Source organism: Alligator sinensis, unplaced genomic scaffold (genome assembly GCF_000455745.1).
Source record: "Alligator sinensis unplaced genomic scaffold, ASM45574v1 scaffold790_1, whole genome shotgun sequence".
In the NCBI taxonomy this organism is placed as follows: Eukaryota; Metazoa; Chordata; order Crocodylia; family Alligatoridae; genus Alligator; species Alligator sinensis.
This window is the reverse complement of record NW_005842723.1, coordinates 722447-741781: the sequence shown is the minus strand read 5'-3', so window position 1 is coordinate 741781 and position 19335 is coordinate 722447. Positions and strand designations below refer to the sequence as shown.

The 19335-nt window shown below is 43.9% G+C and overlaps 1 protein-coding gene across 1 annotated transcript in view; it reads left to right on the top strand.

The window, feature by feature from the left end:
- Nucleotides 1-19335, top strand: part of EPB41L4B (erythrocyte membrane protein band 4.1 like 4B) — a 223020-nt gene that overhangs the window by 32163 nt on the left and 171522 nt on the right. Inside the window, exons 5-8 of the mRNA XM_025216298.1 lie at nt 5976-6054; nt 14117-14161; nt 16218-16270; nt 19219-19333. Coding sequence (XP_025072083.1) covers nt 5976-6054; nt 14117-14161; nt 16218-16270; nt 19219-19333 — 292 coding nt within the window. The remainder of the gene's footprint in view (nt 1-5975; nt 6055-14116; nt 14162-16217; nt 16271-19218; nt 19334-19335) is intronic.

Here is a 19335-nt window from a genome sequence, read left to right as displayed (position 1 = left end):
TGGTTTTAGACCTGAGCAGGGGTGGATCCAGAGGGGGTATAATGACATGGTTATACCTGCCTTTCTGACCACACCCCAGGATCAGCAGCCAAGAACTTCTTTTAAGTCCCTGAAGGAGATAAGTCTCCCCCCACAATCCTCTACCTTGCCCACAGTGTGCTCTGCCAGCCTGGATGCAGGTTCAGGGAAGGAAAACCTACCCACTGCTGCTGCTGCCATTGTAATTTTCCTTGGCTGAGCCCAGTTCTTCTTGCAGTCTGGCTGTAGTGTGGCAGGAGTAGCTCTGGAGCTCCATCTGCCCCCTGGTCAGCCTGGGACAGCAGTAGCAGCGGAAGAGGAGGAGAGAGGGGTTGGCACTGAACACAGTAGAATGGAGGCAGCAGAGGTCAAAGGTTCTTTTCTGGTTTGGAGACCTAAAAGTAGTCCTTAGTTTGCTGCTTTTTGTGGTGAGGTTTGCTTGCCCCAAATTGTGGGGGGGAGGGAAGGGGGAGGCTGGGAGTGGGGGTGCAGCTGTCCCTGCAGTGCCAGTCATTGCTCTCACACCCCAGTTTACAAAATCCTGGATATCTATAGGTCTGGATATAATATAGTGTGGCAGTCTTGGGCAGCTGACTTCTGCTGGCAGTGGACACAGGCCAAGTGTTCATGTTTGATTTAGAGACTTAACCAATAATCTTAGATTTTGTTTATCACAAGATTTTGCTGATCAGTTTTGCAGGATCTGGGAGTAGTGGATGCTCTTTTTCTTCAGTAACTCTGTTTCTTGCTCTGTGAGAAGCATAGAAGCATTGGGTTTGCTACTGATACTCTTTTAGGGGCATATATATACAAACATATGTCTGCTGCAGCACACTGGAGGCCGTGTCAGAGCAGACTTGATTAATTGAGTCTACTCTGCATGCGAGCTAATGCGCCTGGTGCTGCGTTGCATATATTTGTTTAAATGGCGAAATGCGGGTCAGCATTGAGAAAATGGCGGCAGTGGGCTTTTGAACTAAAACAGCTTTGATTGTGTTTTAGTTCAAAAGCGTGCCACTGCCATTTTCTCAGCACTGACATGCATTTCACCATTTATACAAATGTGTGCATCGCAGTGTCAGGCACTCTTAAAAGCGTCTGGTGCTGCGGCACAAACATGGGTACAAATGCTCAAAGAGACCTTCCATTGAAGGCTTGCAGGATGCTATGCTTTCATTCATGCTACTTAATAGAGTAGATAGTGAAGAACTTTAGGCACTGTTGTCATTGATAAGATACTGGTGCTTAGCTTTATATTGCAGCCAACAGTGATGAAAGAACAGGTTAGGGACTATTTAGAAAAACTGGACATATACAAGTCCATGGAGCCATGCACCCAAGGGTGCTGAGGGAGTTGGCTAATGAGATTGCAGAGCCCCGGCCATCAGCTTTGAAAACTCACGGCCATCAGGAGAGGTCCAGGATGACTGGAAAAGGATAAACATAGTACCCATACTTAAGAAAGGGAAAAAGAAGGATCCAGGAAACTACAGACCAGTCAGCCTCACCTCAGTCCCTGGAAAAATCATGGAGCAGATCCTCAACGAATGCATTTCTAAGCACTTGGAGAAGAAAAAGGTAATAATAAACAGTCATCATGGATTCACCAAGGGCAAGTCATACCTGACCAGCCTGATTGCCTTCTATGATGAAAAGACTGGCTCTGTGGACTCAGGGAGACCAGTGGATATGGTATACCTTGATTTTAGCAAGGCTTTTGACACCGTCTCCCGTAAGTCTCACAGGCAAGCTAAGGTAGTATGGGCTGGATGAATGGACTGTAAGGTGGATAGAAAATGAGCTAGAGCATTGAGCTAAGAGGATGATGATCAATGGCTCGATGTCTAGTTGTCAGCTGGTATTAAGTGGAGTGCCCCAGGGGTTGGTCCTGGGGCTGGTTTTGTTTAATGTCTTCAACAACCTGAAAGATGGCAAAGAGTGCACCCTCAGCAGGTTTGCAGATGACACCAAGCTGGGAGGCATAGCAGATATGCTGTGAGGTAGCGCTAGGATTCAGAGAGGCCTAGATAAATTGGATGATTGGGCCAAAAGGAATCTCATGGGGTTCAACAAGGACAAGTATGAAGTCCTGTACTTAGGACAGAACAATCCCATGAACTGGTACAGACTGGTGCTGACTGGTTGGGTAGCAGCTCTGCAGAAAAGGACCTGGGGGTTACAGTGGGCAGTAAGGTGAATATGAGCCAACAGTATGCCTTCGTTGCCAAGAAGGCTAACAGCATACTACGCTGCATTGGTAGGTGTGTTGCCAGCAGGTCAAGGGAAATGGTAATTCCCCTCTATTCAGCACTGGTGAGGGTACATCTGTAGTACTCTGTTCAGTTTTGGGCCCCCCCACTACACTAAGTATGTGGACAGTTTAAAGAGTCCAGCAGAGGGCAGCAAAAATGATGAGGGGGCTCGGACACATGACTTACATGGAGGGGCTTCAGAACTGGGCTTATGTAGTCTAGACAAGAGAAGACAGAGGGGATTTAATAGCAGCTTTCAACTACCTGAAGGAGATACAAAAAAGGATGGAGCTAGACTGTTCTCAGTGGTGGCAGATGACATAACAAGGAGTAACAGTCTCAACTTGCAGCAAGGGAAGTTTTGGTTAGATATTAGGAAGAATTTTCTCAGTAGGTGGGTAGTAAAACACTGGAACAGGTTACCCAGAGAGGTTGTGGAATCTCCATCCTTGGAGGTTTATAAGACCCAGCTAAACAAAGCCTGCACTGGGATGATCGAGGTTGGGGATGGTCATGCTTTAAGCAGGGGGTTGGACTAGATGTTCTCCTGAGATCCCTTCCAACCCTAATTTTGTATGATTCTATGGTTCTATCATTGTCTATGGGTCTATCATTGTTTTTTCATCACATCTCAGTCTACTTTCCTGTAATTAGATAAGTGATCAGCAGATGTGGATTCTCTGATATGCCAAGGAGAAGGAAAAGCTGCCTTTAAGAAACAAAAAAGTATTTCTTAGCATTTTAGCAGGATTAGTTGCTTTCCCAGTGCATGATCCAGACAGAGGATTATGTGAAAACCAGCTGGCTGTGAGCTGTGCTGAGAGAAGTAGAAGGGAAGCAAAGCCATTTCATAAGAGTTGCAATAGTTCTGTTTCTGTGGGATATAGCCTATTCTTGCATATACAAGTATTAAATGACTGTGCAGTTACTGCACAATATGGTCCTTAAATGGCTTTTGGTGACACTGACTGCACAGTAGTTCATTACTACTGCACAGTAGCATCGCACGACGCTTTGTGCCACGCGATGCTACTGTGCAGTAGTAACTAGCTACTGTGCAGTCAGTGTCTCATGTAGACATGACCAGTGTGTTGAGGATGTAGATGTCTCTACTGATCCACAAGTTTGTGACTCTTAAAAAGCACTTTTTCCTGTATCCCTGACAGACTGCTTAAAAGCTACAACCTTTCAGTTGTACATATCTTTAGTAAAACAAGTGGCGAGCAGGTGCACACATACCACAGTGGTGGTTGTTATAAAAACCGTGATAGATACTATCAGTGTCTCAATATCTTCAAGCCAAGACTGGATGTCTTTCTGGAAGGTACAGTTTAACTAGACAGACACTTTTCCTTCACTTATGGCATGACTGGGTAAAATTCTATTGTTTATTATGCTGTATGTCAGATTATGTTGCTCGTAGACTTGCCCAGAGTCTGAGTCTATGCAAGTATCTATGAAAAGTCTATGAATCTTGCAAGTATGCTTCATGAACTGCACTGGCTTTCTGTCTTTTGTGTGGTGCATTTCATTGGTAATAGTTATCACCTCTAGAGCCCTGTATGACATACAGTCTGTTTATGATCTTCGCCTGCACATCATGATAATATGAATCAGCAAAAATGTATCGGCTAAACATATTGTAACAGACTGCCAACGTGGGTTTACCAGACTGGCTTGAGATACTTACCCCAGGCTAGAAACAGTGCCGGTGAACTCTGAGTGACCCCAAGGGCGGAGCAGGGGAGCCCTGCCCTGTGGAAAAGGGGAAGCCAGTTGAAAGAAGGGGTTTTCAATCCCCTCATTTGCACGGAAGGGGGATGGCCAGAGTTGTGGACCAGCCACCCTGAGCCCTGGTTGGCTGGTTTGCAAGTCAGGGAGGGACTGCTGGAGGGGATAAAAGCAGCGGCCGAACTGGCATTGGGGGCTGCTGACAGTGACTCCGGGGAGCAACGCAGGAGGTCTAAGACCTGGGGTGAGCTGACCCAGCAGAGGGAGCAGAGAGACCCCTCTGAAGAGCCTCGAAGGCCCTGGGAGAAGGCGGCAGCGGCAATCAGCCATGCCTCCAGCCCTGCAGCAGAGAGGGAGCAGCGGCCAGGGCTTGGGGCAGAGATCTGGTGCCCCAAGGCCCCATCGCAGTGTGATGGATGTACCAGCCATCCCGGAGGCTAGGCAGTCGCCCCCACCCCCCCTCCACTGCGGAGAAGCAGCAGCAGCCAGGTGCACAGGTGGCATCCTTATCCGGAGCAGGGAGCTGGGCCGGTGAGTTGAGGAAACCCCTTACCTCCCCCGGGGAAGCGGGACAGCGGCAGACAAGGCCTTGGGATCCTGAGGAGCAGCAGAGCGCCAGGACGAAGTTCCCCAGGAGCTGGGGGCGCAGGCCAGCGCTCAAAGCAGGATACGTGAGCCACGAGGCGTGTGGGGTGCTCGGCCAGTCATCTGGAGCAGGGATTTAGAGCAGCAACCCCTGGGAGCTGCCTGTGCTGCTGACCCTCTGCCACTGACTGCCCCAGAGAGGACTCAGTCCTGTTCCTTATTCTGCAGCTGATTGTCATTGGATGGAGTCCCTGAGCTTTGTGCTTGGGTCATGCCAATTGCTGCAGGAGCCTGTTCTGTTGGTTGTTGCTTGCCTTTTGGTTGCCATGGAGGGTCACCCTTCAGCCTCTTTGTGGGGGTCGGGCTTTGATACAATTTGATTGTTGCAGACCAGAAGAGCCTACACTGTTGCGGTCTGTCACTTATTGGGAAGCCTGTAAGAGCTGCTGGGAACGAGCACCCTGCTTCCTTGCATCTCAGCAGTGGCTGAAAGCTGCCAGTTACGCTGCCTGTGGTTCTTGAGTCAAGGGTTGACTAATGCATTCTGGTTTGTTTTGTGATCCTGGTTATGCCATTTAAGTTCACTTTGTAAATAACTTTTCCTATTATTCTTGTTTTGTAAATAAAATGTAAATAGTTAAATCAGTTACGTGTTAGACCTTCTTGGGACCACGGGCTGCTCTGTGGGGAGCAGGGGCCTGCTGGAAAGTAAATTGGTGCTGGCTGGAAGCCCTGCACCACTCTCACCACACCATCCCTGATATTTGGGCAGGGGTGGCAACTATTGGGCTGCCACCCGGGTTACAATATTTAGGCATTCATGTTTGGAAACAGAAAGAAGAGTTTCTTTTAGCAGTGAGGGGAGATTTTTTGCACTTTCATATCAATTTGAAATTGCTTCGTTTCACAGTACCTTACAAGGGAAACCTTTGGAGAAATATTTGCTTGAAAAATGAATCTTTGCTTAATTACTATACTGGTTGGAGTGGCAAAGAGTTATGGGCCACTTGAGGACATCTTAGCACATGTTTACACTTCTGCAACAGCATGTCCTACCCTGGACAGGCCCCGCCACGATCTACCCACTCTTATCTGCAGATACGCCAGAAAATGAGGGTTTGAGTGTGTTAATAGAGGGATGTCCCCAAGCATCCTCATCAGCATACTTCTGGGTTTGGAGAGTTCTGCAAGCATGGATGGGTATAGCATGTTCCCAAGAGGACATTTCCACTACAGTGTATACAGGCCCTTAATTTCTTGCATGCATGTTTTTGTTTAAGATACAGACTTATGCTAGTAGGATGAGGATTTCTTGTTTTCATTTTTTTACTCTGCTGTTTTGAGATCACAGCCTGTGTAAACTTTATTTTAAACTCTCTCTATTTACAGTTGGACCTCCTTACACTTTGCACTTTCGAATTAAATACTATTCATCAGAACCAAACAACCTTCATGAGGAGTTTACAAGGTAGGGAATAAACTAATGCCTCAAGATTGGGTTATATTTGCGGTTAAGTTGTGGGGGGAGATATTTGTGTTATGTGCACTGCCTCGGTGTGAATATGTATCATGCTCAGACTTCTTGGGGGTTTTTAGCATCTAAGGGATGTAATGTCCTTTCTACCTTTTACTAAAGTTTTTTTTTTCCTTTGGCTTCTCATATTGTTTTGTCTAGAAGAGCACTTGTGGTATTTCCTTCCAGCTGCCCATGAGTTTTGGGCTTTGGCAATGAAAATCAGTGGCAGTCAGCAACATGAAAGGGGGGGGTGATGAGCAGCAGGGGTATTAACTGATACAGCTACTCTGGCAGAAAGGTGTGGAAGGAAGCTCTGCGGGCTGAATGACCACCACCCTCCTCTCCTTCCCCGCTTCCTCCCCAGCATCCTGGCTGCTGACACAGAATATGACCCACTAGTTGATTTCAGTTTTGATACCCCAGGTGTGGATCATCAAAAAAGGAAAAATATTTTGAGACATCCAACAGCAGCACACTTTTGGGAGGAGCGGCTGTATAGTAAATCGCTTGTTCTTCTCTCCTTCATTGTACCTCCCACATCTCCTGGAGCTGATGAAAGCTGTTTGATAGCAACTAATCATATATGGAGTTCCCAGACTGACCTGAGACCTTTTGAGGAAATGCCACACATCGCAGGATGTTTTGTGGCCTTTGGACCCATGATCTTTGCTTGGAGAACCTTCCATGATTTGGATGAGATTTTGCATCATGAATGAAGAAAGGTCTTTGGCTCAATTTAGCTTCTCTCATGCTTTGGCCTTCCAGTTTTTCTCATGCTTATTTCACACGGGAGAGTAGGCCTGTCTCTCATATTTTATTTTATCCCGTATTGTTGTCTATTTCTCAAAATCTGTCAATCTCGCTTCCTTCCTTTCTTTTTCTTCCCCTTTTAATTTGTTTCCCGTTAATCAGTGCACTGCTAATCAAGCCAAGCTTCTGTGCCATCCTCTTGCTTAAAGATTATAAAGATTAAGTTGATCATTTTAATAGTGTTTATCAGACCCTTCTAGAAGACCTGTTTACTATTTCTTCCCCTGTGTGCTAGAGTGGTTCAGTATTTCTTTGACTGCTGTGAGACAAACAGATTAAAGAGCTAATTTTTATCGCCCGCTGATGTAACTACCACAAAGGTTTCAATATCCTGTTCTCAATTTACTGCCACAGCAATAACTTGATAAAAGGACATGCTTTTATAGAGAGCATAATTAACCTGTGGAACTCACTGCCACTGACATAATTTAGTGCAAGAGTTTAGAGGAGTCAAAACCAAAAATTAGGCGTGTGCATAATAATGAGAAAATTCACTTATAGTCGGTACAAGTGTATATATAAAATATGCTAGAAAGGTTGTAAGCCTTCTTACATGAGGCTGTAAGTTTGATGTTAAATTTACCCTTTGGTCAGGTTAACATGGTTGTCTGTTAAGAGATTTCTTGCACATTCCTATGAAGCATATGATGCTAGTTACACTCAGGCACAGGATGCTGGACTAGATGTATCATTGATGTAATCTAGTCAGACATTTCCTATAAAAGTACATCTGATGGCTTTTGCAAGCCAATCGCTGCTAAAAACAGAAAACGGTACAAAAATATTAAAGATGCTTTTAATTGCTGTTTCTAATTACAAAATAGTGTTTCCGTTTCTTTCCTTTTACAAACATAAGTATAATTAAAGAAATTCACTTAACTAGCAAATGTCTATGTTGACATAATGGAGAAGAAGCAGGGAGACGTAGAACCAATTTGAACACAATCTTTGCTCGTGCAAGTTTAGGCAAGGCAAAAAAAATATTTTAAGAATAGAAGTCCCTTTGTGAAAGTTCTTGTTCCTGTTGTCAGACCTCTACTGGTTAGAGGATGTTTCCCTTTAATTTGTAGAATGAGCTAACTGAGCAGGTGCAAATTCAGTGATACTCCAGTGAGAACGGAATGGAAGCTGTGAGATGAGCTGAAGGAAAGTCCAAGTAATCATCTTGTCATCGTGTGTAAAAGAAAAAAAAATCATATTAGATTTCAGTATTTATATTGTACATTTTCATGGATTTAGATGCCTTTTGAGGCTGTCACAATTAACACCTTAATAGGAAAGTGAGGAAATTCCCTCTTCTCCCCCCCCCCCCGCCCTGCCCCGCCCCTTCCATTTGTAATTAAAAGCAAACAACTGAAATACAATGCACCAAGGAAAGATGGGAGCACTTCTATCTGAAGGACCTCATTAGTTTTCATTAGAAAGTTAAGAGAGCATGTGTTTACTGAACCTTTGTTGCCATTTGATGTTGGGTCATCGCAACTTGAGATGCATGCATTAGCAACCTTCACCGAGAAAGGAAATGGCAGTGTCTCACTGACCTGGGGAGAGTTGGGGTATCCCTCATGCTATCAAAGTGATATTGCTGCATTGCCTGGATTTTTCCCCGGACATCAACAGAGCTCGTGAGATTTAGACCAAGGGTATCAAACTCATCTAGCCCCCTGGGGCAGATGAGGGGCATAGGGCTACTCTGTGGGCTGGATCAGTCCACAAACCAACCCCATGCACCAAAGCCAGTTCTCAGAGCTACTCTGGAGGAGGTATTTCATGCAATACATGCCCTGGACCAGCCCTGCACGCTGTGTGCAGTGCACCCCAGCCCTAGTCCGGGTCTTATGCATGGAGCGGGCCTGGAGCATGTGCTGCATGAGGTGTCTGTGCTGGACTGGCCCTGCATGCTAGCTCCTGTGCGTGGGGTTAGTTGTGGACCCAATCCAGAGTGGCCCCAGAGACATCATGCAAGTCTGGGCTGGCAAAGGCGCCATATTCAGTGCATGCCTCAAATCAGCCCCTGTGATATGTGCAGCACTCACGCTGGACTGGCCCTGCACACTCTGTCTGGCACTCTGGGACAGTCTGAGAGACAAATCCAGACCCTGGACTGCCCCCTGTGCCACATGCAGCATCTGTGGTGCCAGGTTCAGCCCTGGGCACCGCATGCAGCCAGACTGGCTCTGCACACTGCATGCAGCATGTGGGGTTGGAATGGTGCATGCTTTGTGGCTCATTGGGTCAGTCCAAGGCCCACAGGCCAGATTGTAGGGCTTCATGGGCCAGATCTGACCTGTGAGCTGTATTTTTAACATCCCTGATTTAGACGTTTCTGGGCAAGGCAGTAGGGACAGATTCCCTGGATTAGAATGCATGTGCATCTTCCTCGATTTAATTATAAATGCAGATGAACTAGTTTGAATAGCAAATTAGGTAGTAGCTGTGTTCTGTACACCAGACATGTATAATGCAGGCCTAACCTTGAAAAAACTGGCTCCTAATTTTATGCATCATGAGTTGTTCCATAGCATAGGGCATAAAAAGCTTGCTAATGTGCCTCTGATTCCTGTTTCCCTTTCTGTATTGAATTGGCTTAGTCTACTCGATATTGAAAGGTCAACTCACTACCTCTCTCATCTTGATGTGGTGTGAAAAATTAAATGAGTCCTAACTGAAGATGCTAGCAACTGAGTGACTTATCCTTTCTGTCCTATTTCCAACATGTTCTCAAGTACCTGCGGAGAAATGAATGGAAAAAGTGGGAAAGAGAGAGATTTGTTCCATGTCTGCTTTGAATCCCAGGGCCTTATTTTCTAGATGGGTCTTTAACTGATCATCAGCTTCATCTCTGAGCTCCTTTTTTAGCAGGAGAGGCTGGAACGCGGATCTTTGCCACCCATCTCTTGTTTCAGATAGAGACTCCCTAACCCAGAAGAGTCATGGCAAGAGCCATGTATTTTGAGGTGGTTGGAAGGGAAGGAGAGGTTGTGTGCAAAGTCCTACACTGCAATTTCCATTCCTATCCCTCTCCTGTTCCTGCCCTCCTTTTCACCCCTAGAAAAATGTCAGTATTTTATTTCTCTGAAAACAAAAATCTAATCTGCAGCCTGAGAGGGTCAATGGCGAGTCCTGAGGTTGGTGTGCTAACCCAGGGCATGGAAGAAGAACGAGCTCCGTTGAAGACTTTCCTGTGTTCTCTTGGAAGAAGTTGCTTCATCTCTCTGTTTTAGGTCCCCATCTGTAAGTTAGGGAGGCGAGTTTTAAGTAAAGAATGGGAGAGACTTGGGTACTACAGCAGGGGTGACCATGAAAGTGCCCAATGTATTCAATAGGTAGGTCTCTCTTTATCAGCTCTCTCCCTAGAATCCTTGTTTTTCTCTTTCAGAGCTCTTGATTTTTTAAAAGAATAAGTAACGTTACAGTTTGACTCTTTGCCACTGTCTAACTATTTCCCATGGTCAATATCCACTTTCTCCAGGAACCTGTGGGTTTCTGTGCTTTGGAATTTTGTGCTTCATCAATTGTTTTTGGTCCCAGATCAGGAAAGCACTTAAATCCCATTGACTTAGCCTGCACTTATGCTCACTTCTGAGTACATGTCTATGATTTCATTGCTGTGCTAAACTAGGAAGTTTTCTGGAACTGGCTTCTGAAAGGTGAGGAAGGCTTTCCACTTCTGCTGATTCTACTGAGTGTTCAGTGTACTGAACGTTTTCTAGGTGTTTACAGTACTCACTGTGGCAGATGCACTAAGGCCATCTCAGTCAAGAAGTCAGTTTCTGGAAATGTTATCATTAAGTGTTTTACCATATTTACTCACATATAAGATCACCCCCAAATGGAGTCCTGGAAAATGAGGGTTGGAAGGGACCTCAGGAGGTCATCTAATTCAACCCCCTGCTCAAAGCAGGACCATCCCCAACTAGATCATCCCAGCCAAGGCTTTGTCCAGCTGGGTCTTAAAATCCTCCAAGGGAGGAGAGTCCACAACCTCTCTGGGTAACCTGCAGCGTTCCTTTTATGCTGCGCAGCTTGTACGGCTGCACAGGTGTGCTCATGCCGCACTGCCAGGAGCACCTGCACGGCCACGCACGCCACACAGCTTAGAGTGAATGCTGGTAACCTGTTCCAATGCTTTACTGCCCTCCCCCTGAGGGAGTTTTTCCTAATATCCAACCTTAACCATTTTCATTGCCCTCCGTTGGACTCTCTCGAATTTGTCCACATCCTTTCTGTAGTGGGGGCCCCAAAACTGGACACAGTACTGCAGATATGGCCTTTTCTAAATGGTCCCTCACCTGTTCTTTCCTACTGTTGGCTGATCACATTGTCCCCAAACTGTGTTGCCAAGTGCAGTAGTCTGGGAGCTGATCTTGCCTGTGAAGACTGTGGTGAAAAAGGCATTGAGTACTTAAGCCTTTTCTGCATCCTCTAAGTTACCTCCACTTTCCCTGATCCTTCTTTTGTTGCTGACATACTTGTTGAAACCCTTCTTGTTGTCCTTCATGTCCCTTGCAAACTGCAACTCCAACTGTGCTTTGGCCTTCCTGATATCATCCCTGTATGTGTAATATTCTTATACTCCTCTGTAGTTGTTTATCCAAGTTCCAATTCTAGTGAGCTCCCTTTTTGTGTTTTAGTTTACTAAATCATTCCCTGCCAATCGGTCTTCTGGCATACTTTCTAGTTTTTCTGCACATCGGGATGGTTTGTTCCTAGGCTCTCAGTAAGGTTTCTTTAAAAGTACAGCCAACTCTCCTGGACTCCTCTCCCCATCAGACTGGCCTCCCAGGGAATCCTACCCATTGGTTCCCTGAGTGAGTTGAAGTCTGCTTTTCTAATGTCCAGGATCCTCACTCTGCTGTTCTCCTTTCATCCTTTCCTCAGGATCCTGAACTCAATTTATCTCATGGTTGCTTCTGCCCAAGTTGCCATTCGCTACTACATTCCCCACTAAATCTTACCTGTTTGTGAGCAGCAGGTCAAGAAGAGAATGGCTCCTAGTTGGCCACTCCAGCACTTGCACTAGGAAGTTGTCCCCAACACTCTCCAAAAACTTCCTAGATTGCCTACACACTGCTATATTGCTCTCCCAGCAGATATCAGGGTGTTTGAAGTCCCACATGGGAACCAGGGCTTGTGATCAGGAAACTTGTGCTAGCTGTTTGAAGAAAGCCTCACCCTCCACTTTCTCCTGGTCTATAACAGACACCCACAATGGCATCACCCTTGGTCTCCCTTCTGACCCTAACCTAACTTTCAACAGGCCTATCTCCAGTTTCATACCGGAGCTCTGAATAATCATACAGTTCTATTACATAAAGCGCAACTCCTCCTCCTCTTCTCCCCTTCCTGTCTTTTCTGAACATTTTGAACTATTTTGACCATGTGCTAGTCATGCGAGCTATCCGGTCAAGTCTCTGTTATTCCAGTCGCATAGTTCCATGACTGTGTGAGGACTTCCAATTCTTCCTGCTTGTTTCTCAGGCTCCATGCATTCTATATTTAGAAAATTATGAAATTCCTATAAATATCCAAGTATAGAATCTAATTTTTGGAGGTTTGCTTAGAAATTGTTCCCTTCTCACTGTTACAGCAAGGAAAATAAATCTGGGTGGAGGCCAAATCTGGGTTGGGGCAGGTGGCCACCTTGAGCTTTGACCCCCTATCTTCTTTCTCCTGTGACTATTTCCCCAGAGCTTACTATCCGACCTCGCTCTCCCTGAGCACATGGAAGTGAAGGACAAATTTGAAAACACCGACTTTGTGTTATGGGTACCCATAGACTTAATTCTTACAGAATTGATGCATTTGACCTTTTTGAAGTGTCTGCAAGTTTTAGCATAGGTACTCCATAAACACACCTTTAAGCAGCATTTTTGTACCTAGTAAACTATGGATGATATTAGTCCAAAGCCAAAAGGCTTATGATTTACCTTATACTGCATTGGGCAGGTTCCTAGCAGAATTAGCAGTGTTTCAAGCCCTGGTGATCTCATAGGTCAGCACTGCTCAGAATGTGTATGTACTCCAGATACCCCCACAAATGATCTATGTGCTACTTAGCCCCCAACTCATGACTGGAACTGAGAGGTCTTGTCATGAGTTCTGGGATGGTCCAAAAATTTATATGCAGATTGGGTGCAGGACAACCTGATCTGGCTTCACTTCATGGAGGATGGGGCCACACTAATCCTATGTGACAGGTGGAGACAGATTGAAAGAGGGATTGTGGGAGAACTGTTTGTCAGATGTTTAAGGTTGATGGAAAAACAGGAGTAATTGGAAATGGGAAAGAGAGGCACAGCTTGGCTGTGGGAGTTGAAATGTATTCAGTGTAGTGGCTCACTATGACCTGAAAAGACTCAGCACTGAGAGGGACTGAGTACACTGGGCACAGCACTCTCTCTAAGCTGCATGGCATGCACAGCCACACAGGCACGCCTGGCAGCGCAGTATGAGCGCACCTGCATGGCTGTGCTCGCTTCAGCTTGTACTAACCTATTTTTATGGTACATTTAATCAGGTTCTTTGCCTCCTGTGGGCTAAGATCAAGTGTAGTTTGCTTCATTGGTCTGTTACCCAGCTGAGATCATCTTAGAATGGCATTGTGTAGTAGTAGGTGCAGACCTGTCCAACGCACTGCAGATAGAACACCTTATGAGAGTCTAATATAGCTTCTCAGTGGGAGAATCTTGGCTACATGCCTACTTTATGGAAAGGGGGGACCACTCCCTAGCTTGCTCCTGTGGCCATTGGCTAAGGGCACGTGAGACTCAGGGGTATCTGAGCCCCAAGACCTCCGGGCTTGGGCCTACACATAGGATGCCTGCCAATGGATTTGGGAATATCCGAAGCCCCAGGCTGAAATGTCTGGGGTGGAGGATACTTGCTGGTTGTAGCACCATATATGGTGTTTGAATGATTGAGTTTTGCTCAAAATTTTCCAAAAAAACCCCCCAAAAAACTTCATAGTTGGTTTCCATTACTGAGCACATGCTGCTTTTGATAGTAATGTAATGATTAACAATGACTTCAATGAGGTTTTCTTGTTTGCGAATGTAAGGCAAAGAGCCTTTTTCCTCTTTCTGATTGAGGGGGGAGGGGACCTCATCTTATATTTGAGTAAATGTGGTATTTCTTTTGGTGAGGACCAAGTCTGGAAACATGTCTATTCATATAGCTGATGTTTCATTTTTATATTTGTTAGGTACCTGTTCGTATTACAGCTTCGGCAAGACATTCTTTCAGGGAAGTAAGTATGGGTTGTTTTTTTTCATCTTGTCTCAATACATATTTGGCAATATTTTTTCCCCTTAGAATACAGAAATATATTCATATGTATACCGTGGCTTAATTGATAAAATATAGTTATATTTATCGTGTGAAAAATCCACACATTCAATAGTATACTATCCATTTGATAGCCTTAATAAGTCCGTCATCCATGACTATTCATATATTGAAAACTTAATTGTAACTGAGCATTATTTCATAACAAGCTGTTTTAAAGTATGCAAGATGAATATATTTACATAACTATGAATAAAATGATATTTATCTGAATCTTACTAAACATACATGTTCTATCATCTTACTTCAGTTTCAGATACAATATTAACATTTATTAAGAAATGATCCATCAAAATGAGGTCCTTAAGAAAATGAAGAGCATTCAGAGTTCTTACTTTGAAATATATATAGCAAGCACTCTGAAAAAAAGATACATATGCAGGTGAAACTGAATATTCCCAGTTTTTATTTCAGAGAATAATGCTCCACAAAAGAAATCTAATACTGTATTTTATTTGAAGAAAAAAACATCCTATACAGAGTCACAGTGGGTGCATCTACACGTGCCATTAAGGTGCCGTGATAAACTCCAGCCTACTTTAGCTGCTCAAACTGCTGCGGCCTGGTGTGCATGTGCAAACACTGTGCCCGGGACCGCTATAGTTTGAGCCAGGGGGGAGCAGCCCCAGGCTGGCAAGGGGGAGTCAGCTGCAGACTCCAGAAGGTGGAATCAGGCAGTGGACAGGAAGGCTGGGGTACGAGAGTGCATTTAGGTGCAGTTATTTTCACTGCAATAAGATAGTAGTGTCCCCGACAAAAATTAGTTTGCTGTAGTCAAGTAGCGTCGCACATTTAGGCTGTGATGCTTTACACCGCAGCAGATTAGTCTACTGTGCAGTTAAGCGCATGTGTAGCTGCACCCAGTCTTCATAAAAATAAATCCTGTCATGCTGTTGTGTGACTGAAGAAAAATACTTAATTAATAAATACCTAAATACAATTAATACTGTGTTTAGCTGCTTTTAAGACAACATTTAGTGGTCTTGACCTGAAACAGGTTTATTATTGATTAAACAATAGGACCAGGGGCACTTGATATTTAAAAATAATTAAATTATATAACTAGGTCAGTATGATTATAACGGGATGCTCAACCTCCAACCTGCAGGCTAGATCTGGCCCATGGAGCCATGTCACCCAACTCCCTGGCCTCGCCATGGGCCTGAAAGATTTGGTGGTAGGGAAACAGTGGCAGCATTAATTGCTTCTCCCCTGCTGCCAAATTTGTGAACCTGTGGGGAGCTCTGCAAACCTGGTAGCATGGCCCCATGTACAACATTGTTATGCACTGCAGCAGGGGGTGTCAAGGTCTGAGAACCTAGTGCATGAGGCCCAATCCAGGTGGCATTGGACCTGATCTGGACCATGAACTGGCCCCATACTGCTCATCTGGACCGCGGAACTAAAAGGTAGAGCACCTCTGATTTATAACGTAATGTGAGCCTATCAGGTTTTTTAGGATGGAAAATGCAAGGGAGTGGAAACGACACTCAAATCTTTCAGCATTATTTGTATAGATTATTTTTAGGAAAAATATGTAGGTGTGGTATATAGCTTCACCCATTCTAATAAAAGGGCATCTATGATGCATGCATCACCTCAAAAGTTTTATAAAGTAAAGTAGTCTTCCTTACAAATGTTTCCTAAGATACATTGTGGGAATTATATTATTTTCCTATTCTTTAACATTGTCACTGTTTATAGGGTAAGCTTAATTTATAGTGCAGCTTATCATGTATTCAGTATTAATGAGAAATTACCAAATAAAGAAATAATGGTTTAATTTTGTATAAATTATCAGTGATTTGAAGGATTTCAGTAAAATGCAGTTGAGTCTTCAAGATTCATATGTCCGTTTCTTATATCAGACAGCTTTCCTATTTTCATCTTAGAAAGGGCTCATAAAAAGCATAAATTAAGAAAAATATATTGTTATAGCTAATGTCTTCTCTTTAAAGACTGAAATGTCCATACGAAACTGCTGTGGAACTAGCAGGTCTGTGTCTTCAAGGTATGTGATCAGTTGGATCTAATTTATATAAACTCCTTTAAAAAAGGTGGGCATCAATTTATTGTACGCATTTTGTGACTAATATATCCACGTTGATAAGCTCAGTTTTAAAGGGCAACTCTTTTTATTGTGATGACTCATTATGACTAATAAACTTCCTCAGTTTTCAGATATTAGCATCACAACTGTAATGTAAACAACCGAAGTTAAGTTCTGTTGCTTTGAAAGCATGTGCCATGACTTGAGCAATTTTTTGCCCTATATCAGACATGGTCCAAAGCCTATTGATGTCAAATGAAATTTGTCCATTGAATTCATTAGGCTTTGAAGCCATCTCACTCAGTGCTTTGGAGGAATTTATGGATCCACTTCACCAGTAGGTAAATGACTTGTTAAGTGCAGATGAGATTGATGGCGAAATTTTGAATTCAGTTAAAACCACTAACAGGAAAATCCCAGGTGGACAATCCCATTTCATCTAAAAATATGAAAGTTCAAGTTTTTCACAAAGCTGACCTATTGATACAGGAATTGATTTATTCCCATTTTTAATGACAGTTCTTGTTGCTTCATTAGCCTTCTAAAATGGACCTTCCAGACAAGAAGTTGGAGAGCCTCTTTAACTGGTTAGGTATTCGTTTTTACTTATGGAAAATCACAAGCACTAATGCTTTCATTCCAGTTTTGAAAAAGGAGAAAATTAATTGCTGACTATACCAAAGAAAAATGAATATAGCAGGCCATCCATGTGCAGTATACAAGGATTATAAAATGCTTCCTGTCAGCTATAGTAACCAATATTTTTAAGTCACATATCCAAACTTAGCACCTATGAATTGTGATGGTGTTTTTTTGTTTGTTTGTTTTGCTTCAGTTCTCTTGATTTCCATTTTTTCCATTCATTAGAAATCCTAACAATAGTTTTCTCCAAAAGAACTTCATGCAGTTCAGGATAATTTGTAAAAAATAACTACATAACCAGAGATAGACGCTTCTCTCCAGACTTGCAAAACTTGCAATGAAACGATTTGCTTCGGAAAGATGATGCAAACAAAATGCAGCTGATGAGGTTGTTTAAGTGAAAAAAATAACAGATTAATGTAACAGAACAATTTCTTTACAAACTAGCCATGAGAGTGTAGTAAAGAGTCTCTTGCTAAGGAGAAAGTAATTAGTATAAGTATACAATCACTATAAGTTAACGATCAGGTAAGCTATATTTAAGGTCACCCAGTTTTCACTTAACCAGAAATACTTTTTGAGCTGTTAATTGAAATCAGCAAGTTAGCTACTAACTCATATAAAAATAAGTAAATAAATCTTGTTGTTAGTGTTCTTTATCAAGTTCATAATATTAGGAGGCAAATTACTTGCCTTCTGTGCTAAAGCTACAACATTTGGATCCCGAATGTTGGATCCCACAGCTGATCTCACCTGTATTTACAGGAGATAAATTCACCTTGTTCAGGATTGGGCAGTTATTTGGGCTGGAGGGCCACTTTGATGAACTGTTGCAGGCCAGGTCAGCAAACCGCCCCCTCCCCCCCCCCAGTAGCTCACCAAAGCTCCTTAAGTGTTCCAGGGTCTCATGGAGACTGGCTGGGACCCCTGCAAGCAGGGCATGCTCAACCAGGTACATGGGATAGGTCTACGGGTGGGCAGGTAGTGGCATCTGGGAGCAGGATGGTCTGGGATCGTAACTCGGTGACAGCGTGGGGGTCAGGCCCAGAGCTGGAGCCCAGGGTATAGTCGCAATCCATTCCCCACATGGCCCTGCTCACCACCCTGCAATCCTGGCCCTAGCACTGGCTGCCTGTCCTGCTCCCAAATGCTGTTCCTTGCTCACCTGTGGCCCCATCCCATGTGCCCAGCTGAGCACACCCTGCCCTCAGGGGTTGCAGCTGGTCTCAATGGAGACCCTACTTGCTCATTCCATCCAGTGCCTCTGGCGATGGGTGCAGGCATATGGGCTGGGGTGCTCAGGCAGTGGAGCTGCATCTGATAGTGGTAGTGACAGTAGCAGCAACAGCTGGAAGGGGGTACCCCTGCTGGGGCAGCTGGAAGCCCAGGGTTGGCAGGCCCAAACATGCACACCATGACCCCAGGCTGCCCCCCACAGAGCACATCTAAAAGTGGATATATGCAGCTATCATAGCTATTGGAAAAACTGGTATAATATATTTCTACTACTTAATACCACCAAAGAAGTGGACAGCTACATGCTGTCTGAGCTGGAGCTTCTGAGGTCCACCTTGCAGTTCTGCCTTCTCTCCACTTCTAGTGTTGTTGTGGACCCTGCAGTCACAGTCTTTCTACAGCCCCTCTTATATAATTCTGGCTCGCCTTACTTAAAATGAGTTGGTCAATTGTGGAAGGTCCTGTGCATTCCCACAGGTTTTTTCAATGTTGAACATAGATTCCTTGATTCCTCTCTTGTTATTGTGAAACTATGTTAGTTTGTCATAGTGCCCTTTAAATGGATGCCAGTTTACCAGCAATCCTTAGATCTGTTTCAAATAGAATTACTTCAAAGCCAAAGTGCAATAGAGTTGCTAGAGATTTCTGTAGGAAGTTTTTATATATTGGGAATACGGTTCTCCATCTTAGGTTTTAGATGCCTTTTAAGTTGAGGTAAATGATATAAATTTTAATATAAAAAACTGTAGGAACCCGAAATGTTAGTAACAAATTATTTCCTTAAGAATATTTCAAATTGAAGTAGTAGTCACATTTTAATGAGTTTTTAAAATTCTACTTATATCTGCTTAACTCTGATAGAGAGGATCATCTGGGTTGATTTATGTTTAGAGTTTGCTAACATTTAAGGCATAATCCAAAAACCTTTTCAGTGCAATGCTAAGCAGGGATGCAGAGGCATCTTGGACAAGATGGCTATGTCTAACATTTATGGTGACTCACTGACACTTGTGCTTGGCTTTCTGTCACAGCTGAGCTTGGAGAGTGTGAGCACCCAGAACACACACCAGAACTTGTGTCTGAATTCAGGTTTACACCAAATCAGACGGAAACAATGGAATTGGATATTTTCCAGAAATGGAAAGAGT